Here is a 19,999-nt window from a genome sequence, read left to right as displayed (position 1 = left end):
CTAAATTGTCTCTTCTTCCTTGAAACTCTTAATTTGATAATCAGCTTTGGATATTATGTGAGTGCCATGTGACACATTCATCTTTATCTTATCCAAATTTTAGGAAAAAAGGCAATTTACAATTTATAAAAATACAAAACAAAACTTTTTTCCGTTACTTAGATAGTTAGATTTATAGACTAGATGCTGCCTATGTTTGCTTTGTCTTTGAATATACAAATTATAGTTATGAACAAAAATGACTACACATATCTTTATTTTGTCCGGTAATATAATGACTCGATCACATGCACCTACCCATGTGAGAGTGAGACACTGACACTCATTACTCACAATTTTATTAACACAATTGATTGATTTCTAAAAAGTTGCAATTCTATCAAAACAAATAGCTTTACTTATGAAGGCAACTAACTAAGAGACTTAGAAAGAATCTAAGCCTCTTTAGTACTTCTTCAATATCCAGACTTAGTTTTATTCTGATGATGCTCTAGTAGATACATCTCGGCTAAGGCAGCAAACACTGCTGATCCAAGAGGAAGAACATTCTCGTCGAGGAAGAAATAAGGGGAATGAACACTACGTACAGAACCGATTTCTTCGTTTCTGATGCCGATTCCTAGATAGTAACCGGGTATTTTTTGTTGATAGAAGGCAAAATCCTCACCCGCCATTATCTTTTCACCCGGTTTCACCTTCTCGGGTCCAATCAATTGTTTCAATACCTTTTCAGTGTACTCGTGTAGCTTGTGATCGTTCACTGTTGCTGGATACATAGGATGGCTATCTTCATGCATGTCTATATCTGCTTTGCATCTATAAACTTCAGCTTCTCCTTCAACCACCTGTCAGCAATAATTGCCTTAGCTTACATTTGAACATTCGTGATTCTGTGGATCGTGGAAGAGAGCTTGTGGATATAGCACTGGTTTGTTCCATGAAATTAATACTAATACAGAAGAGTAACAAGAGACTCAGGAGGCAAAAGATGTAATATTCAAAGGTTGTTTTGAAACTGCGCGTATGTATACGTACCTCTTTCAACCTGCGTATCAACAAGTGAATGCCATCGGTTGTAAGACTCCTAAGAGTTCCCCCAAATTCTACATACGTTGGAGTCTCATCAAACTCAGAAGCGTCGCTTTTCATAAATGTAATAGACAGCACCTAAAAACCAAAAATATGAACCTTTAGCGTCAGAAGAGTTAGGTTTAGTTTTGAAAATAGTGATATCAATATGCATTAAGGACCGTTAGAATTATTATCGATTGGGAAAGTATACAACTAACATGGCTTGACAGAGGATCTACTTCTCTGGAGATGATAAGTTGTAACGCTAAGATGGTAGATGATGCAGCCAGCACCGGATCAACACAAGTATGGGTCTCTGAAGAAGAAGCTGGTACTTTCACACTCATTCTTACACTGAATATGCTTGTGGCTGCCATAGTAGGACCCGAGATTGTTTCTACTTCTCCTGTAGGTAATTCAGTATCTACATGCATACCAAATATTGCTTCTGATTCACCCAACGCACCATCTTTTATCATGTAAAAAGCACCGGCACCACCTTCTTCTGCTGGTTGAAAAAGAAGCCTCACTGTTCCCTTTTGATTAATCAAAGAGCAAAAATTTCATTCACAAAATAAACCTAAAAGACTAAACCTTTTCAATAACCAAAGCAAGCACATACAGCTACAACATTATCCAAATCAAACTAAAACAACAATGCAAGAACACTACAGACAATGCAAAAGATCCATCCTTTTTGTGGCAAACAACAAACTAATTGTACATACAAAAAAAAAGACAATATAAGATTAGTCCTTTTTGTGTTTGCTAAGCTAATCTCACAAATTCACAACACAATTACCTAAACCAAGGTAGAGAACAAAAGAAGAGAAAAAGCTCACCTTAAGCTTATGTTTGCGTTTGCTAAGCAATTTGGCAGCACCAAGAAGCATAGTGGTGTGTGAATCATGCCCACAAGCATGCATTTTGCCATCAATTTTGCTCTTATGATCCCACTCAGCAAGTTCCTAAACCACCACCAATTCGAATTCACACAACTTTGAAGAAATCAAAACAGACAAATAGAAAGAGAGAGAGAGAGAGAGAGAGAGAGAGAGAAATTAAGAGTTTACTTGCATAGGGAGAGCATCCATATCAGCTCGGAGAGCAACAACGGGAGGAGAACCGGACCCGATTTGAGCTACAATACCGGTTTTGGCAACCGGGTAAGAATACGAAACCTCTAATTCGTCAAGCTCCCGACGAATCAAAGCACTGGTTTTGTGTAACTCGAAAAGGAGTTCTGGGTTTTCATGGAGCTGTCTTCTCACAGAGACTAACCAATCTTTATCACCCAAAGCTTCTGTTAGATATTGACTTGGGTACTCTTGATCTCCATTGACCGAGCTAGCGATAACAAGGAGAAGTAGAAGAAGAAGAAGAAGAAGAGGCGTCGAATGTAAGGAACTAACCATTTTCAACAATTTGGGGTCAACGGAACCCTAAAAAGCAAGCTCCGATCAGAATTTGATCTGAAAGTTAGACACTTGTTGAATAGTGAAGCACCACCCAATCGAAAGCTTTCGTTTTTGGCTAGAGATGATGATTACTCTAAAAGCTCGAAAGTTGTTCCTTTTTTTTAATTAATTTCTGAAATTATTTATTTTCTATTTTGGCGGCGTTATAATAATTTATATTCACTATGGTTTCAAAGTTAAATCAATTGCAAATATAAATACAGAAAAAAGTAAAAGAAAAATAATTAAGAAAGAAAAAAAAAAAAAAAGAGTTGCAAAAACTGCTTCTCTTACTTAAATCTCTACTACACCAATTTTTATACATGAAGCTTAATAAAATAGTTTACATGTTGTTTGTACACCGTATAAGTTTATAGAACCTCTGTCCCCTTTTATCTCTTCTTCACTCAACGTAGGAACCGCAAAGAGCGAGAGCGGTCAACTCAATCTAATGGAAGACAGAGCAAGGTCTTCTCTATAAGGGGGACAAAAAAACTGAGGTCTCTTTTTAAATAGAAGAAGCTAAAAATCTGTTGTTTTGAGTGTTTTTGTCATGAAACCAACTGAGAGCAAGGCATTCTTATGGGAGAGAATACAACGGTTAGCCTCGCGTGGTCTGATAGAGAGTAGTTTTCTGGCCATATTCCTTTTTCAACTTCAGGAGGAAACAAAACCGCGTTCTTGACGCTGAATCCGACGGTTTGTTCTCGGTTTCCTTTTGCTTCTCCGTCCGCTGCATCTCTCTGTTCTGACCAGGGTTGGTTCCATATTCTTTGCTGCAGTGAGTTAAAGTACATACATAATTGAGCAACATGTGTGATTCCAATGGAATGAACAGTTTTAGATGCTATTGGCATTACCAAAATCTCTAAGTTATCTAGATGTTCAAGAAATCTCAACTGTTGTAACTCAAAACTACTACTAGAAACTACCTTAAGACGAATCATGAACACGTTTTTGAGAGAGGATTCTAATGAAAAAAACATTACCTGAAACTCCTTGTAGTCTAGAAGACCATTTCCATCAATGTCAGCTTGAGTCCACAAATCTTTAATCTCTTTTGCCGTGAGTCCATTGCAGTGACCTGTTAAATTGAGCTGTATAGAGAAAGAGAAAAACTAGGTGAATATTCAGCTGAATGACGCAGTCATAGGAATATGATTACTCGCATTACAGTTTTATGTTATATATACCTGCCGAAGCGTTTCACAGAAACCCAAGAATGTAATGTGGTCACCATCATTGTCGGTTTTCAGAAAGGCAAAAGCATCTTCAGCTGTTAGTGAGGCTCTTCTCAGTAGATACTGCAAATCAAAACGCTCTGATATGTTACAGGGAGAAAGCCAGAAAACCATAATCTTTCCAAAAATCATTTGGACAATAAATGCAAAGCAAGTTTAAAGTTAAACCAGTTTCAGGATCAACAAGTAAATCTTTTTGGATACAGTAAAATGCACTAAGAGAAACACCTATGATAAAGACACAATTGAGGAGAGTCTCACCCTAAACATGCCAAACACTGCTTCACTCCAACTTGTTTTCAATAGCTTTCTATACCGATTTGGATTTAGAAGCCATATGAAATCAACAGCACATATGTTACCCCGATGATTCCGGTGGCTCACCCACTGTAAAACCAAAGAAAACAAGGATTTCAGAATCCTATATCCCAAATTTATAACATCAAAAAAATCTACAGCATACCCAAAAGTATTCTCCATATGAAGAAAGACAGTGACCTTGTGAGCATCTGAATCTGTATACCGATGAGCAGTGTCGTAAGACGACACAAAACCCTGTGACCTGAGAAACTTGTAGACATGTCCTCGCTTACTTCCATTCCAATCTCTGCCACCAACAGAAACAAGGAGAGAAACTTTTAGTACTGTTCATCATATCTAACCCCAAGAAAAATGTAAAAATCCAGACAAGGTAGTTAAGTTAGTTACCCGCAAAGTATAATAGGCATAGGACTGAGATTAACTTCCTTCTGATAAGATTCTACATACTGAAGAATCTTATAAACCTGCCCAAAACAAAAATCTTCTTTATTTATAAAGATACAAAAATCATCACACAAATGATAACAGAGTTAATAATAACAAATTTTTCTACCTGCTGCAGTCTTACTATAGACAAAGTAGAATCATGAGGAAACAGCAAATGAGTATTGACAATCAAAACTTGTTGATGAGCATCGTACTGAGAGTAAGGAGGAACTAATTCTACATGTAGCAACTGCGCAACTCTGTCACCACAATCGTTAAAAAGCAAATCCCTCGAGTTCACAACTCTAAAATAATCCTTATGAACAGCCGTAAGCAAACCTATCATCATCATCACCAAATCACAAAACACATATGAAACAACAAACATCAAAGCCAAGAAGATTGTCACAAAGTTTAATAATACCATCGCCACGGTTATTAGTACGGCCAAGCTTGTAACTGAGATAACCAGCGTCACCAAGTCTCTTCTCATACATATTAACAAGCTCTTCGTTCCCTACCCAAAACTCCTTTAGAACCAAAAAAACAAAATCAGAAACAGAGCACCAAAAAAAAAGCAGGTTCCTTTCGTAGAGGCAATTCGTCGAACAACCTGTAAACAAATGATGGAAGACCTCTCATATAATAACCAATCAATGATTCTATGATTCCTTCCAAGCCAATACGTTCGATTATCACTTTCACGAAGACTCTGATCCTACATTTCCAACAACACTCACATTACAAAATTTATATCAATCAAAAAAGAAAAAAAAGAAGCAAAATTGATGAAGAAGGAAAAAAGAAACAAAACCTTGGGAGAGAGACGTTTATAGATGGGAGCAAGGATATTGAAAGTAGTACAAGAGATACAAGGTTGCTGATGCTGGTCTCTTATGGATGATGAGATTGCATAGCTTCCTATTTTTGATATTCTCCCTTTCATTCTCTCTTTCTCCGCCGGCGAATTTACGGAAATGGAAATAAGAAAAACAAAAAATTACAAAAATCTCCGGCGGTAAAAATCAAAAAAGGAGAGAGGAAACAAAATACCAAAAAAAAAAACAAAAGCACAGAGGAAGAAGAAGAATTATCAAAGAAACGTCGTGACCGCTCTCTTTTTTTTTTGTTTTTTTTTTTTTTGATTTTTATGAATTAAAAACAGAAACAAAATTAAAATTCGAAACCCCAAAATTAGAAAGTGTTTTTAGCGATTGATTTTGAGAATTGTGAGGCTTTTAGGCTATTTTAGTTTTTGAAAAAAAAAGCTTTCGTCTCCTTCTTTGTTCATGAACGTGCGTGTGCATGTGTGTAGTGTGATGAAGCACTTTGTTATATATATATATATATGTGTATATTGTATGGTTCGAATTTATTTATTGAAGATGATTAAATGACTAATGAATATTTTTATTTCCTTAATTTGTTCTTCGTATATATCTTTTTTTCTAATGACCATTTTTAAAAAATATATGTAATGAGAAAATGAATATATATAGCTTTCGATTGACGCACTATTCAATGGGCGGGGACGCGCGGGGGGCATGTTTTGTTCCTTTCGGCCCTCTCTATACGATTTGTTATTTTTATAGTAAAGTTTTTATTTAGTTTATAATTAGGGATTGTCATCTTTTTTATGAAAAGGAGGAAACAATGCATGGACATAATAATGCGTTTGTTAGACGTTCTTGTCGATATCTTTGTTTTAAGGATTTAACAGTTTATATAGTTGAAGTTTTTGATATAATGATGATATTAAATGTTAAATATATGGTTTACAAATAATGGAAAACTAGGATACTTTTCTATACATGATTATTCAGAAATTTAATCATTTTATGATGTACGTGTTTTCCAAGTCTTAGCTTAATTAGAGAATCATGTTAAAAACTTCCGAGCTACAGTTACGTTTCAAGCACGTAATAAGTAATAAACACACTTTATTCGCTCGAGATATGATTCAATTGAAATTTGATTAGTAGAATATATATGCTTGGAATAAATTTGTAATTTTGATACGTACATTTATATATTATATATTTAACAGAAGATGTCGTCCTTTGATAAGATGAAAAGAATTTGACGTTAAACGAACAAAAATAAAAGGGGATAAGACTTGAAGAATATTGTTGTGTACTTGTTTTGGTTGTGCAATTTGGCCGAAAGTTTCATAAAGCGACATGAAAATTAACAGACACCTCTAGTTGTCTTTGTTCCTTCATAATCTCCACGAGTCGATTTCTTCCACCTTTTTTAATCGAACATTAAAATATTCTAGTAACGAAAAAAAAAATATAACTTTAGATTATGGTGTTCCTTAATCAGCTCTCTCTACTAATTTCAAATATTATATATTTGGTAAAGCATTCCAAACTTTATATATAAATAATATACAACGTGAGTCTTAACCAGATTAGTTTCACAACTGAAAAAGTTACATTGAAGCTTCTGGCTGCTATAGCTATTGTTAGAGAATGGGATTAGAGACTTAAAGTTCAGCGTACAGAGACAAAAAAAATGGTTAGCGTTACGTGTTTTCAAAGGTTTAAGAACAAGATATTCTTAATTATTGTCTCATTCTCTTTGGCGGCTGTATTGTATTCAGTTATTCCCATGATTTTTAATAGAAAAAAGTTAGTAAAGTTAGGTTTTATAGGTTTTATGAAAGACCAGATTATAGTATGAAAGACCAGATTAGTGGGAAGCGAAGCCGCTTAACTTGAAACGTTGAGAATGCAATTACGTTTTATAATTGTTCCTTCCAAAATATACTCAGTTAGTCCACTTAACGTTGAGAATGCAATTACGTTTTATAATTCTTTGGGCCAGTAGAGAATATTGTAGTTTCTGAATGCAAGGAGCAAAAGTAGCAACACATCAAACTCAGTGTTGGGTATAAGTATAACTCTTGTGGTTGTGGTGGTAGGTATTAGTCATCTAGAGAGGTCACACATGTGGACAGTATAATCCGATAAAAAAAAAAAAGAACATTACTAATCAGAAAAAAATAAAAATAAAATGAAGAAGAAGACCACTTCAAAAATCTTGGTATAATAGAGGCTAAACGAGAAGATAGATATATATATACACAAAAGAATGTAGCAAGCAATTTGGTTGTGGTCTTTACTTTGGTTGCTTCCAGAAGAGCTTCGTTGGGGGGAGATAAAACGGCATTCGATTAAAACCGAAACAAAATTTGATGGAAGAGTAAAAAACTGCCGCAAGCATACAACAAACAGAGACATACAAAGAACCACAAAGTAATCGTCTAACGATAAATACAAATCGAGGGATAATTAATATATGTACAGCTGCAGAAGAAGAAGAAGTTTCTTTTACCTCCGCTACAAGCCTATATAACAAATCCACATTGCTCTCTGCGTTTTAGGACGAAGAATCTATGGCTTCGACTTGTTGCCGAGCAAGGTACTTCTCTCTTCTCTCCTTCTGATATATGACATAAAAACTATGGTGAGTGAAAAATGGGATTCATTTGGAGAAAGAGAGAGAGAGTTAAAAAGGAACAAAGCGGGTAGCTTATGATACCCATTCATCTATGACAAGACCCTCCCCAACAACGCGAGGCCCTGTCTCTGGTGGAGGCTTCTTTCTTGCTTCAACTGCAGCTTCAGCTTCATCCAGTTGACGTTTCAGTTTCTCCATTGCCTGATCATTTCATCGTAATCTTACTTATTGAAATGTTCAAACCAAAAAATCTACAGTACTGTATATAAGTTTTCTAAATATACTAAAAAGCTTACAGCACTTGAGCCCTCCGCATCAAGAAAAATGACCCGAAGAACCCTCTCCACTGTTACTTGATCCTTCTGCTCATCAAACTGCATGATGAACACCACAAAATCCATCATCTAAAAAACATGCTAGAATAAGATGTCTCCGAACATCCTGTGCCTAAAACTCTCAGAGACGGGAAATTGCTTATTCCTTGACAACCTATTTACCAATTGCATTGCATTAGCCTATTAAGATTCATATATGTAACTACCAATATATTCTAAGATTGAACAATAATATCTTTCAACAACGAACTTATGAATAAACTGATTAGAATTATAAAGGAGCGACATAACATACCAACTCAGGTACATACTCTACTCCTGGTTTAACTTTCAGGCTCATGATCTTAAACTTAACCTTGCTCTTCTGGTTCAACTGCTGTTTTTCATTGTTCTCAGGGTGTTCCACAAACTTGAACACTGCACTTGAAAGTTTCCAAGAAGCAATCATCAGAGTCTGTATAAACTCAGCCGGTGTATGCATAAAAAAAAAGACATAATGTTTCAAAGAATCTCATTTACCAGTAGCAAAAACACTCTCTCCTGGAGCCAAAACACCACCGGGAGGACGCATGTAACAACTTTTAGGTGCCGTTGTTTGAAACTAAAACATGAGAACACAGAGTAGAGTGACTTAGATACAACAAAACCAAGTCAACAACAAGTCAACTTCTCTTCCAAAAAAACTATGTAGCTGCTAGATTTGTGAATGGTACAGAAAGAGCAAAACTGATGCTTAATGATACATAGACAACTCCTCCATTACCTTAAATGCAGTATGAGATTTGCTAGTATTCTTAAGCTTGATTGCGCTGCGAACTTGTTTACCAGGTTCATCTGAGACAAACACAAACGCCCTAATCTTAACTTTGTTCTTTAACTACAATCAGAGCTTCTAAAGAATCCTAAATGTTCATAACTTCGATTTCTATAACTACAGAACAATCAGAACTCCGAACCAAATCAATCAATTCCAGAGAAATCAACTGTTTGAATTTAGGCTTAATCGAACTAACAAAGGAGACGTACAAGGGAAATAGAGATAACTGGAGGGATCTAATCGGAGACGACGGCGAGCCGGGAGAAGTGATCTGGCGACGGAAGAAATAGTCGAGGAAGGCTTAGAGACGGGGGAAACATCCGTATTCCGATGTCCATGGCGGCTACGGTAGTTTTGACTTGGGTTCTGTGTAGAAGACGAAGTGTTGCTTCTCCTCTGCCAAAACGGACATAGCTTGAAGAGCTTCTTCTTCTTCTTCTCCACAGCCACACTCGGATTCTGACGGTCACCGATCGTCATCGGAATTAATCAATTTCCCTGTGACCGGAGAACAAACTTCGAAGTTTCTGAAATTAAACGTTTTGTTTCTTAAAGAGAGAGAGAGAGAGAGAGAGAGAGAGAGACAAATTGGTGTGAACTTCAAAGAAGGAAGGAGAAGAAGAGAAGACTCAAGACAAAAAAAAAAAATGGCGTTTTCTTTTGGCGTTTACTCGTTCTCTGCGTCTGTGTGAGGGTCACGAGTTTGTTTTTAAATCGGATTTCAGATGTTTTTATTTTTTTAAGTAGTTTATAAGTTTTAGTGAAATCCGTGTTTTAGGTTGGTGTGAAAACGAGTTTTTGACAAATAGACAAAAAAAAAAAAAGTCTTAAGGTACGTTTTATTGGGGTAGGCATATTATTAGGGAATTTGTAAAAAATTAGTGATTCGTTGGTTTGGTTGGTTGTGAATTAAATTGTTCATTCGTTGTTGTGTTTGCATTTGGTTGGTAAGAGACTAATAAGTGCCAAGAGGCTGATGTAGCTTTTTTTGCATTTTGCGCATGTATGTGTTAGTACATTACTTACGGATTGGCCAAAATAACATACTCCTAATTATGAGATGTTAAAAATATTAGTTAATCCGGTCTCACCAAAATTCCACTAATCATTTGGTGGATGAGTACATCATCGAATCAGTATTTTAAACAAAATTTGTATATTAGAAAAAGGTGTTGCTAAATCAAAGATTATGGGCTTCAAGTCTTGAACATCTTTTGGACCGACGATACTATTTTATATTAGTGTCCATCCAAACCATATTCGAACATGTGACCTATTGATTTTTTTTTTTTTTTTTGAAAATGTAAATAGTTACAACTTTCTTAACACGTTTGAGGATTAAAATTTCGTTAATTCATAAAATAAAAAATAAAAAATAAAAAATAAAAAGAGAAAAGGAAAGAAAACTTTTAATGAAGGGATGTTTACATATCTTCTCCTCCACAAATAGTAATATACATTAGTATAATCATGTGTATACAATTTTAATCTTAATAAAAATCATAATAACTTGCCATTTTTTTAATAAAGGAAACACATGTGACAAATCTTATCTTTAAAAATTAATACACGTCGTAATCTTATAATTAGACAACATAATACAGGTTTATTCATCAAAGTCTTGGGTTTATATGAGCAGCCTTTAACAAATTCGTGTTAAGCAAGAATAATTTTTTTAAAAAGAAGCTCAATCTCTCTTTTTGACCCTTCCCCACGTATATTCATTTTTTTTTTACTTGACACTTTCTTTTTTTTTTTTTTTGGCTCAACCTCTACTATTTATTAACCAAGAGTTACATAACAATGTCCAAATCAACATTGGTTCTTAACCAGTTGGGCACAATAGAATAGAGTCTGGGATCATAAGACATAAAAGAAATAGATTCTCGCGCTATCCTATCAGCCGCTCTATTCGCCTCTCTCGGAGTGTACACAAAATTAATCTCCTCAAAATGATGCACTCTTCCCCGAATGTCTTGTAGACCTGGGGAGATACTTGGCCATTCTTCGTGTGTCTTCAGAATGTCTATGAGAGACTTGGCATCAGACTCGAAGATTACCTTCGTGTATCGGAGGTTGCTGATCATCGATACCGCCCATCTCATAGCTTCCAGTTCAGCCTCAAGGACAGTCTTCACCCTTGGTAATGCTCGAGCTCCTGACCAGATCATGTGACCTTGATCGTTACGAAGTATCCAACCAATGCCACAACTTTGTCCGTCTGCAGTCCAAGAAGCATCGGTGTTACATTTGACCCACTCCGAAGCTGGGGGTATCCACTTTACTCTCCCAGAGTTTGTGGGATGCGGAACTGGATGGGGGCATTGCTGTAGCTCAAAAGCCTCCCGCCTTTCCTACTCCTCTGTATCTTCTAATGCCTTTGCGACAACCTCTTGAGCGGAGAACTCCTTGGCTTTAAATGATAATTCATTCCTGTTTTTCCACAATCTCCATAGGAGCCAAGGGATAAGGCTCGGTTCTTTGTGCAGCGAAGGTCTCTCTTGTTCTAAGTTCAGGACCCAATACAGATTGGAATAAAGGGAGTTGGTCCTACTTGACACTTTCTAAAACGCTTCTCCAAGTAATTTTTTTTCTAACTAGTATAAAATAAGTCAACCCGTCAGATTAAAAAGAGCTTGAAGAAAGAAACAAACAATTAAAAAAAAAAAATTTAAAGGTTTTTTTTTGCTTCTTCTATTTCCCCTTCTCCAAGTTCAAGTTCAGAGAGAGTTTGTTACACAGCTCCTTCAACGATGAGTCAGCTCGCGCTAGCAAGATCCGGTGGTTACACCGCCGCCGTCAAGTTCCTCCCTATGCTTTCCGCTGCTGTTCCCAAGATACTATCGTCCCTCGCCGCCGCCTCCACTACCACCTCCGTCCGCAACTTCAGCTCTACCGGAAGTCCTCTCACCAGGTTCGTTTCAATCTTACGATTTCGTATACATTCTGTGAAAATCTATTCGGATTTTTGTGTTGATTTCGTTTTTTCGATTTTTGTAGTTACCAAATCAAGAAGCCGTCACCGTCTCCGATGAAATCCTTTGCCTCCAGGTTTCTTCATCAATCTTCCGGAGCTACTCCGCCGCAACAATTCTCCGGCGTTCGCAACTTCTCCTCTCCCAGCAGTTCTTACGACAGGTGTTTTAAACCTCTATACGCTCTGTGGAATTCCGATTTCAGTAGTAGAAACCTTTGGGATTTGATTGATTGGTTAGGTTTGATTTAACGGATCTTCGCTGATTTTGTTTGTGTGTAGCTACCACATTAGTCCGCCGTCTAACTGGGGGATCAGAATCGTGCCGGAGAGGAAAGCTTGTGTGATTGAGAGGTTTGGTAAATACGTCAAGACTTTGCAGTCAGGGATTCACTTCCTTGTTCCGCTTGTGGATCGTATTGCTTATGTTCATTCTCTTAAGGAGGAAGCTATTCCTATTGGTAATCAGACTGCGATTACAAAGGATAACGTTAGCATTCACATCGATGGTGTTCTATACGTTAAGGTGTTTATCTTCGTTTCCAGATCCTCTGTCCTTATTTTTGTTATTAATTTTGTCTATTCTTCCTAAATTGTTTATTGATCTTTGAGTTTCTTTGCAGATTGTGGATCCTAAGTTGGCCTCTTATGGCGTTGAGAATCCAATCTATGCTGTTGTTCAGTTGGCTCAGACTACAATGCGTAGTGAGCTTGGGAAAATTACTCTTGACAAGACTTTTGAGGAACGAGATACTCTTAATGAAAAAATTGTGGTATGTTCTCTTTGCTTCTGGTTCAGTTTTTTTTGTTGTTTGCTTTTAATGTATTTGATTGGTTTCAAATTGAAAACTGGGGTCCTTTGATAGTTCATGGTCATTGATGTTAATGTGCATCTGTAGTGGGTCTTATATTACTACTTAAGATTGAGGTTCAGATTGTTTAACTGTGTTGTTCATTTCATGATAGCTGGCTATATGAGTTTGAGTTTACATTTCTAAGATTATTGTAGTTGATGTGTTCTGGAATGCATTATGCGTTTGTAGTTTATGTGTTGGATATCAGAAGCATCTGAACAATTTTGAAATGAATTACTCTTGCAGGAAGCCATCAATGTTGCTACACAAGATTGGGGTCTTCAGTGCCTTCGTTATGAGATCAGTGAGTTATGAGTTCTGTTGAACTTTTTTGCTGGATACCCTTTTGGCCTTGTATCTAATACATGTTTATCCAGGGGATATCATGCCTCCTAATGGAGTGAGAGTTGCTATGGAAATGCAAGCTGAAGCTGAACGTAGAAAGAGAGCCCAGATTCTTGAGTCTGAAGGTAAATTTGCATGGCTTATCCTTGAGAGTTTATGTTCTGGGATTGATCTATGTTTGCTACAGCTCATTTGATTTATTTACAGTTAGAAGACAATAAAGCCTGTTCAATTTGTTTCTCATAATCTGCTATCCTAACTTTAACAGGAGAACGGCAAGCCCATATCAATAGAGCTGATGGTAAGAAAAGTTCTGTAATCTTGGAATCAGAAGCTGCAAGGATGGATCAAGTCAATCGAGCACAGGGTTAGTATTTAGTCAACATTTTAAGTTTGAAAAAAGTGGACTCATATTACTAAGACGTGGAGCCATTTGTCAGTTAAACTCATCACAACTGACTCTGTTTGTTTCATCTTAACGTTTTCTTTATTTGTGCTGTTGCTCTCCAGGTGAAGCCGAAGCAATATTAGCTAGAGCACAAGCAACAGCTGATGGACTGGCCATGGTGTCTCAATCCCTCAAGGCAACTGGTGGAATGGAGGTGAGTTCATTAGATCAAGCAGTGGTTTCTAAGCATGATTTCCAGAATTTTGAGATAAATAAACTAACTTGATCACTTAGGTGTTAATACTGTTTTATACTTAGGTGTTTATTGCTACTTAACCCTTCAAATGTGAATGCATTATGTCATCTAACCTGTTTTCCCATAACTGATTTCCCTGACTTTGAGTAGAGATTTCAGTGGCTTAATGGATTTGCAAATGCTGACTTTAAGTTTACTTGTTTTGCTTTCCAAATTGATACCTCATATGCTTAAAATCGTGGTGCAATATGCAGGCTGCGAGTTTGAGAACTGCGGAGCAATACATTAATGCTTTTGGCAACATTGCTAAAAAGGTAAACACAACATTTCACTTGATTCCATCTGCTTTCTAATCTCGTTTTCCCTTGGGATTATCTAATAGAGTTGTATATTTGTTCTTGTTAGGGTAACACATTGCTGCTTCCGAGTGCTGTTGACAATCCTGGTAGCATGATCGCTCAAGCTTTAACAATGTACAAATCCCTTGTCAAGAATGGTGCCAACAGTGGTTTCACGGATAATGCAGCATCAGAATCCTCTACCAATGACAACAAACTTGAATAGAAGCTATGGTAGCTGAACTAGGGAACCATAATTCTTTTGACATGTGAAGGCTTATAGCCATAATCAGCTTCTTTTTTTTTTTTTACTTTTCATATATGAAACAGTTATCTTACCTTATAACCATTTTGCAAACTAGAAAACAGATCTAAACTCAATTGTCTAAAAGAGGTTTTGCACCAGATTTGGTCCTTAGTGTTTGCTTCTTTATTTCAATTTCCCACTCTTGTTATGGTCGAGACTCGAGAGTCTATCTGGCACAGGAAGAGTTTTTGGCTAAAAACCAAAAAACATAAGAGCGGTTGAGATTGAGGTTTATTTATTTTCTCCTGTAGAATAGGTCGTTGACAGAGAAGAGCCTTAAAGAATCTACAGTGACATGAAATGTTTTTAGTCTTTTTCCTGAAATAGCTTTGTGTTGTTTGTTCCGTATAAACCACTATATATATCTCTGTGTTGTCTTCTGCTACATTCGCTCAGCCTCTAATAAGGAAAATAAAGAAAACAGTTTTGGCTTCTTGAAAGGAATCAGAAAAAGGAGTTCCATTTTTTTGTAGCTCCACAGTTCTTCCCATTGTTTGTTTTTTGTTTCAAACCAATTTCTTTTCTTTAAACACCATGGGAGGCTGTGCGAGCAAACCTAAGGAGTCTGATATCCTTGAAACCTCTGCCACCACTGAAAACGTTGTCGTCGAGTCCAAGAATGTTGAAACCGAGACCGTAGCTCAGGTTTGTAGTTCAATTTCATTAGAGACAATCGCCTCTTATCCATTTTTGTCAATGGTTTGATGATGGGTGTGATTCTTTTGTCATTTCGTTTTCCCGGTTGATTAACAGGAGAAGGCAGATGAAGTTGTCGCGGAGAAGAAGGAAGAGTCTGCTGAAGATGTAGCAGAGACACAGAAGGAAGCTGAGCCAGCCAAGCCTGCCGAGGAAGAACCAGCCAAGCCTGCTGAAGCTGAGCCAGCCCCAGAGGCGGTGAAGACCGAAGAAGCTGTCGTCGAAACTGTTAAGGAGACTGAGCCAACAAAACAAGAGGAGGCTACAGTAGCCAATGACACCAAAACCAACGAAGAGCCTCTTGTAACTCTATGATTAAATTCATTTTCAATTCTCAAAACCCCAAATACCGTTGTAAATCAAAAATCTCTAATATCCCCATATGTTAACCCACCACTGTTGTATTGTTATTGTTAACCACATGTACCTTATGAAACAATAGACTTGTTGTGATTTGTGACCTTCTCTTTTTCCTCTCAATTCCAAGTATGGTAAAGTTATTAAATATAAACTTTTGCAAAACATATATAACATCACAAGTCGAGAGATAAGGTTTCACGAATATGATGGAAATTGGGAAATTTTGGTTGATTGAAATTGGACAATTCTTCTTCTCTGAAAACCTAAGGAGAAAAAAATAAAAATGCAGACTTTATCGGTAGCTTTCTGCAACTATGCCTTAGTGATAAGAAGAAACTCTTTGGGAAACAGAAACAGTGTTGTTAATCTGAGTTTAAACTCTTCTTCATCATCTCCTCCAACTCTTGTTTGCCGTTCGAAATCAAAATCTCAAATCGATAGCTTGAGAGTGTTGGAATGGGACAAGCTTTGCGATGTTGTCGCTTCCTTTGCTCGTACTTCTCTAGGTCGCGAAGCTACAAAGGTTTGGTTTTTATTTCTTTTTGGGGTTTTCTTCTATATGTAGCTAGCCGTAGATGATTCCTCTGCTTTGAATTGACATTGACAGTGTTGGGTTTTTTTTCAGAAAAAGCTTTGGTCTCTTGACCAGAGTTTCGATGAAAGTTTGAAGCTTTTGGATGAAACAGAAGCCGCCATTAAAATGCTTCCACATGGTTCCTTCTGTCTTGACCTCTCCAGCATTCAAATCTCCCTCGTATATATTTTTATCATCCATCCTCAATCTCTAAAGTGATAATCTTTTCATGAATTTGTATAGTTTTGATGTTAAAATACTGTTATTGTGAAGGTTGAATCGGGAGTTCGTCATGCTCGGAGGAGGCTTTCTTTACGAGCAGATCAAGCACTTGAAGTGGCTTCTCTTCTTCGTTTCTTCGATAATTTGCAGTTTGATTTGAAAGCTGCTATTAAGCAAGATGGAGATTGGTACAAACAGTTTATGCCTCTATCTGAATTGGTATTTGCAGTTTCTCTCCAAATTTTGATACTTTTTTAACTTCAGCATTGTGGTGGCTCCCTCATATGTAGTCTTTGTGTGTTCCTTACCTCTCTTGCAGATAATGCACCCTGTGATAAATAGATCATTTGTCAAGTTGGTTGAACAAGTTATAGATCCTGATGGTAGAATCAAAGATTCCGCGGTTTGTTCTTTTGTCTCACTTTTGACTACATTGTTGTCAAGAAGCATGCCCATTATGTTGAACTCGTCTTTTATTGTTTCAGAGCAGTGCCCTGAAACAATCACGTGAACGTGTGCAGACACTTGAAAGAAAGGTCAATTTCGTTTTTTCTTTGTAACTGTGAATTGAAGATTGTCAAAACAGTTTTTGAGTATTCTTTGATATCTTAGCTCTTTGAATATATCTTTCTTACTATAAACATGTCTTGAGCAAGATGTATTTTAAAGTGATATTGTTGAAACCTTTCTGCTTTCTCCTTGCAGCTGCAGCAACTGCTGGATGCTATTATAAGGAGCCAAAAGGGTGACGGATCTGTCATGGTAAGCATTCTCTTAAAGTGGCGTAGGGTAAAGGAGCGATTCCTCATTTTCTGAAGTTTGCCCCTAGTAATTATTTAAAATAATATTTCAGGTAGCGGCTGAAATTGATGGAAGATGGTGTATACAAATGAGCTCAAATCAACTAACTTCTGTTAATGGTCTTCTGCTTTCCAGGTAAAATTGAACTTTTAGATTTCAGTTAGCAAAGAAGATTCAGAATTTTAGATTATTAAGAAAGAGTTTCATTACAATTGACCAATTTATTGAGAAGTTATGCTTCTCCTATAGTGATTTATTTTCAAATTCTGTCTCTTGAAGGTAATATTTGTTACAGTGGTTCAGGTGGAGGGACTGCGGCGGAGCCAATAGCTGCGGTCTCTATGAATGATGACCTTCAAAGTGCGAGAGCATCAGTTGCAAAGGCTGAGGCAGAGATTCTTTCGATGCTAACTGAAAAGGTAATTGAGTATACATTTTTTAAAGTTAGAATTCTGTATTTTTCCCTTCTTATTGTTTTCTGCTTGTTGACATTTTTGTTCATTTTGATGCAAGCAAAATAGATGCATGTTGATCTTTATGATATCGAGGTGGTGTTAAACTACTCTATTAAGCTGGATGTGGTACGTGTATGCTTTTATTACCAACCATTTCTCTTTCCATTGAAGCAACATGACCTTCCAAACATGAGGTTTATAGTGTGCTTTTTTCCTGCTAGATAAACGCTCGAGCAACTTACAGTAGTGCATATGGTGGTGCACATCCTTATATATACTTGCCACCTGAAGATGGGGTTGAATCTTTGTCTGGTGAAGAAAACTCACCGGAGAGTAACTTATCCAGCGAGGAATCGATTTCTAGAAAAGAATGGTTGCTGTATCTACCTAGATGTTATCATCCTTTATTGCTTCACCAACACAAGAAAGGCATAAGAAAGACGCGGGAGACTGTAAAATATCATAAAACAGTAAGTTTCCCATGTTATGATCATTGAGTAGATTGATGAAGTTGTTAATAAATACATGGTTGAATTTTCAGGGAGACACGGTATTATCAGGAGCTCCACCAATTCCAGCTGATTTCCAGATCTCTAAAGGCACCAAGGTTTTGGTTATTACCGGTCCAAACACAGGAGGTAAAACCATTTGCTTGAAATCAGTTGGACTCGCTGCGATGATGGCAAAATCAGGTAAGACATATGAAACTTACAATACCTTCTGTGAATTAAAAAATCCACCAAAAGGTATAAAGCCCTTGGGAGAAAGTGAGAGATTTGAGAAACTTAACGTCATATCAATTAATAGATTGTAATGGTTTTGGTAGGTCTTTATGTTTTAGCAACTGAATCTGCACGCATACCTTGGTTTGACAACATTTATGCTGATATTGGTGATGAACAATCTTTGCTACAGTCACTTTCTACCTTTTCTGGTCATTTGAAGCAAATTAGTGTAAGTCTGATTCTCTGTTGTTGTCACAACTTTTATACTTTCAACAGATTTCTCCTTTTGTGCCCTTTTTCGGCAACTGCAAAACACTTTATTCTTATGAAATTTGAACTCGCTAAATTTATCAGTTTTGGTAAAACTTCTATCCGGTTTCGAATGATTGTTTAATCAGTTTGGAAGATGTAACTCTCTTAATATGTATACAACTTATGTATCTTTTACTCTGATTGATTGACTTGCAGGAAATTCTTTCACATTCAACAAGCAGATCACTTGTGTTGTTAGATGAAGTAAGTTAAAAGACTGGCCATTACTTGAAAAAGGGAAAATAATGGGGAAACTATTACTTGCAAGAATATGTTTTGAACTCTTGCGCTATTAACAGGTTGGAGCTGGAACAAATCCGCTTGAAGGAGCTGCATTAGGAATGGCAATTCTTGAATCTTTTGCAGAAAGCGGTTCTCTACTCACTATGGCAACTACACACCACGGAGAACTTAAGACGCTTAAATACAGGTTTTTAAATTCACCTGCCATTTTTCTCGGATTACCCAAGGGTTTAAAGAGTATTAACTTCTTTTTCTTTCTGCATCTATTGTAGCAATTCTGCTTTTGAGAATGCTTGCATGGAGTTTGATGACCTGAACTTAAAACCCACTTTCAAAATCTTATGGGGAGTACCAGGTTTAGCTACATGCTCATCTAGACTCTTTAATGATCGATTAATTTGTTTACCCCTAAAATTGAATCAGAGTTAATATGCTTAACCAACCCACATTGGAAAATGATTGTCAGGTCGTTCGAATGCAATAAACATAGCCGAAAGGTTGGGGCTTCCATGTGATATTATCGAGGGTGCTCGTGAACTTTATGGCTCTGCAAGTACTGAGATCAATGGGGTCATACTTGACATGGAACGGTATAAGCAGGAATATCAGAGATTTTTGAATGAGGCACGTGTTTATATAAGGTACGAATCTATGGTTGTTGAAGAGATTAAACTACTGAAGAACTAAAAGTGATTAGAATTTTAAGACCTCAGAGTCGGGAACTTGTACATATGAGCTTCAAGTTTATGTTTTTCTTCTTTTGTTTTTTCGTTCTAGGCTCTCAAGAGAGCTTCATGAGAATCTACTCACAGCACAAAAGAACATTAACGACCATGCCACCAAAGAGAGACGACAAATGAGACAAGAACTAACTCAGGCTGGTTCGATGACTCGTTCTACACTTCGCAGAACATTGCAACAGTTTCGTGCATCAGGTGCACAATCTTCTCAGTCAAAGGTAGCTACGCAACTCCAAACAAAAGTCGAAAAGACAAATGATGAAGATAGTGGGATTC

General features: G+C 36.9%; 6 protein-coding genes across 9 annotated transcripts in view; 3 read left to right on the top strand and 3 right to left on the bottom strand.

The window, feature by feature from the left end:
* LOC104761439 (IAA-amino acid hydrolase ILR1-like 3) lies at window positions 213-2,640 on the bottom strand. The gene is made up of 5 exons (XM_010484520.2): window positions 2,145-2,640; window positions 1,914-2,039; window positions 1,290-1,607; window positions 1,036-1,167; window positions 213-845 (listed from the first exon to the last, which is right to left on the bottom strand). The coding sequence occupies exons 1-5, from the start codon at window positions 2,484-2,486 to the stop codon at window positions 456-458; spliced, it is 1,308 nt and encodes a 435-aa protein (XP_010482822.1). The 5' UTR covers window positions 2,487-2,640; the 3' UTR covers window positions 213-455.
* On the bottom strand, window positions 2,830-5,537 carry LOC104761438 (uncharacterized calcium-binding protein At1g02270-like). Of its 2 annotated transcripts, XM_010484518.2 has the most exons (10): window positions 5,331-5,537; window positions 5,130-5,234; window positions 4,941-5,046; window positions 4,644-4,855; window positions 4,478-4,554; window positions 4,268-4,376; window positions 4,031-4,156; window positions 3,722-3,832; window positions 3,518-3,625; window positions 2,830-3,304 (listed from the first exon to the last, which is right to left on the bottom strand). In XM_010484518.2, the coding sequence occupies exons 1-10, from the start codon at window positions 5,460-5,462 to the stop codon at window positions 3,080-3,082; spliced, it is 1,311 nt and encodes a 436-aa protein (XP_010482820.1). In that variant the 5' UTR covers window positions 5,463-5,537; the 3' UTR covers window positions 2,830-3,079. The 2 variants fall into 2 exon arrangements, with proteins under 2 accessions (XP_010482820.1, XP_010482821.1); XM_010484519.2 differs by lacking the exon at window positions 2,830-3,304 and having other exon boundaries at window positions 3,535-3,612.
* On the bottom strand, window positions 7,580-9,782 carry LOC104761437 (vesicle-associated protein 4-1). Of its 2 annotated transcripts, XM_010484517.2 has the most exons (7): window positions 9,343-9,771; window positions 9,080-9,150; window positions 8,836-8,917; window positions 8,612-8,733; window positions 8,278-8,355; window positions 8,063-8,182; window positions 7,580-7,963 (listed from the first exon to the last, which is right to left on the bottom strand). In XM_010484517.2, exons 1-7 carry the CDS (start codon window positions 9,611-9,613, stop codon window positions 7,901-7,903), a joined length of 807 nt encoding a protein of 268 aa, XP_010482819.1. In that variant the 5' UTR covers window positions 9,614-9,771; the 3' UTR covers window positions 7,580-7,900. The 2 variants fall into 2 exon arrangements, with proteins under 2 accessions (XP_010482819.1, XP_019095450.1); XM_019239905.1 differs by lacking the exons at window positions 7,580-7,963; window positions 8,063-8,182 and having other exon boundaries at window positions 8,346-8,470; window positions 9,343-9,782.
* LOC104761436 (stomatin-like protein 2, mitochondrial) lies at window positions 10,985-14,727 on the top strand. Its single transcript, XM_010484516.2, has 11 exons — window positions 10,985-11,714; window positions 11,847-12,047; window positions 12,134-12,271; window positions 12,390-12,633; window positions 12,731-12,880; window positions 13,208-13,265; window positions 13,339-13,431; window positions 13,575-13,673; window positions 13,817-13,908; window positions 14,205-14,264; window positions 14,356-14,727. The coding sequence occupies exons 2-11, from the start codon at window positions 11,887-11,889 to the stop codon at window positions 14,512-14,514; spliced, it is 1,254 nt and encodes a 417-aa protein (XP_010482818.1). The 5' UTR covers window positions 10,985-11,714; window positions 11,847-11,886; the 3' UTR covers window positions 14,515-14,727.
* On the top strand, window positions 14,976-15,753 carry LOC104761435 (proteoglycan 4-like). The gene is made up of 2 exons (XM_010484514.2): window positions 14,976-15,240; window positions 15,349-15,753. The coding sequence occupies exons 1-2, from the start codon at window positions 15,130-15,132 to the stop codon at window positions 15,604-15,606; spliced, it is 369 nt and encodes a 122-aa protein (XP_010482816.1). The 5' UTR covers window positions 14,976-15,129; the 3' UTR covers window positions 15,607-15,753.
* LOC104761433 (endonuclease MutS2-like) overlaps window positions 15,831-19,999 on the top strand; it is a 5,482-nt gene continuing 1,313 nt past the window's right edge. Inside the window, exons 1-17 of one of the 2 annotated variants that reach the window (XM_010484512.2) lie at window positions 15,831-16,174; window positions 16,277-16,405; window positions 16,499-16,666; window positions 16,767-16,850; window positions 16,933-16,983; window positions 17,153-17,209; window positions 17,301-17,383; window positions 17,544-17,667; window positions 17,770-17,829; window positions 17,925-18,173; window positions 18,245-18,395; window positions 18,530-18,657; window positions 18,897-18,944; window positions 19,040-19,170; window positions 19,256-19,338; window positions 19,450-19,624; window positions 19,761-19,918. In XM_010484512.2, the coding sequence (XP_010482814.1) occupies window positions 15,935-16,174; window positions 16,277-16,405; window positions 16,499-16,666; window positions 16,767-16,850; window positions 16,933-16,983; window positions 17,153-17,209; window positions 17,301-17,383; window positions 17,544-17,667; window positions 17,770-17,829; window positions 17,925-18,173; window positions 18,245-18,395; window positions 18,530-18,657; window positions 18,897-18,944; window positions 19,040-19,170; window positions 19,256-19,338; window positions 19,450-19,624; window positions 19,761-19,918 (2,119 nt within the window). In that variant the 5' untranslated portion in view covers window positions 15,831-15,934. Of the gene's footprint in view, window positions 16,175-16,276; window positions 16,406-16,498; window positions 16,667-16,766; window positions 16,851-16,932; window positions 16,984-17,152; window positions 17,210-17,300; window positions 17,384-17,543; window positions 17,668-17,769; window positions 17,830-17,924; window positions 18,174-18,244; window positions 18,396-18,529; window positions 18,658-18,896; window positions 18,945-19,039; window positions 19,171-19,255; window positions 19,339-19,449; window positions 19,625-19,760; window positions 19,988-19,999 lie in introns of both variants that reach the window. The other variant, XM_019240445.1, reaches the window with a different exon arrangement.

This window comes from Camelina sativa, chromosome 18 (genome assembly GCF_000633955.1).
Source record: "Camelina sativa cultivar DH55 chromosome 18, Cs, whole genome shotgun sequence".
Taxonomy (NCBI): domain Eukaryota; kingdom Viridiplantae; phylum Streptophyta; class Magnoliopsida; order Brassicales; family Brassicaceae; genus Camelina; species Camelina sativa.
This window is presented reverse-complemented; position numbering and strand designations above follow the sequence as displayed.

What these genes read in the sequence shown, in the direction of transcription:
- LOC104761438 (XM_010484518.2), bottom strand. Translation starts at nt 5,462, where the DNA reads ATGAAAGGGAGAATATCAAAAATAGGAAGCTATGCAATCTCATCATCC. An exon ending in ATAAACGTCTCTCTCCCAAG is followed by an intron (nt 5,235 to 5,330) that starts GTTTTGTTTCTT and finishes TTGGAAATGTAG; the next exon opens with GATCAGAGTCTTCGTGAAAG. An exon ending in TAGACTACAAGGAGTTTCAG is followed by an intron (nt 3,305 to 3,517) that starts GTAATGTTTTTT and finishes AACTCACTGCAG; the next exon opens with CAAAGAATATGGAACCAACC.
- LOC104761437 (XM_010484517.2), bottom strand. Translation starts at nt 9,613, where the DNA reads ATGACGATCGGTGACCGTCAGAATCCGAGTGTGGCTGTGGAGAAGAAG. An exon ending in AGAGAGTGTTTTTGCTACTG is followed by an intron (nt 8,734 to 8,835) that starts GTAAATGAGATT and finishes TTTCAAGTGCAG; the next exon opens with TGTTCAAGTTTGTGGAACAC. An exon ending in ATGCGGAGGGCTCAAGTGCT is followed by an intron (nt 8,183 to 8,277) that starts GTAAGCTTTTTA and finishes TGAAATGATCAG; the next exon opens with GCAATGGAGAAACTGAAACG.
- LOC104761436 (XM_010484516.2), top strand. Translation starts at nt 11,887, where the DNA reads ATGAGTCAGCTCGCGCTAGCAAGATCCGGTGGTTACACCGCCGCCGTC. An exon ending in GTGCCTTCGTTATGAGATCA is followed by an intron (nt 13,266 to 13,338) that starts GTGAGTTATGAG and finishes ATGTTTATCCAG; the next exon opens with GGGATATCATGCCTCCTAAT. An exon ending in AGGCAACTGGTGGAATGGAG is followed by an intron (nt 13,909 to 14,204) that starts GTGAGTTCATTA and finishes TGCAATATGCAG; the next exon opens with GCTGCGAGTTTGAGAACTGC.
- LOC104761439 (XM_010484520.2), bottom strand. Translation starts at nt 2,486, where the DNA reads ATGGTTAGTTCCTTACATTCGACGCCTCTTCTTCTTCTTCTTCTTCTA. An exon ending in AACGCAAACATAAGCTTAAG is followed by an intron (nt 1,608 to 1,913) that starts GTGAGCTTTTTC and finishes ATTAATCAAAAG; the next exon opens with GGAACAGTGAGGCTTCTTTT. An exon ending in TGATACGCAGGTTGAAAGAG is followed by an intron (nt 846 to 1,035) that starts GTACGTATACAT and finishes TATTGCTGACAG; the next exon opens with GTGGTTGAAGGAGAAGCTGA.
- LOC104761435 (XM_010484514.2), top strand. Translation starts at nt 15,130, where the DNA reads ATGGGAGGCTGTGCGAGCAAACCTAAGGAGTCTGATATCCTTGAAACC. An exon ending in AAACCGAGACCGTAGCTCAG is followed by an intron (nt 15,241 to 15,348) that starts GTTTGTAGTTCA and finishes GTTGATTAACAG; the next exon opens with GAGAAGGCAGATGAAGTTGT.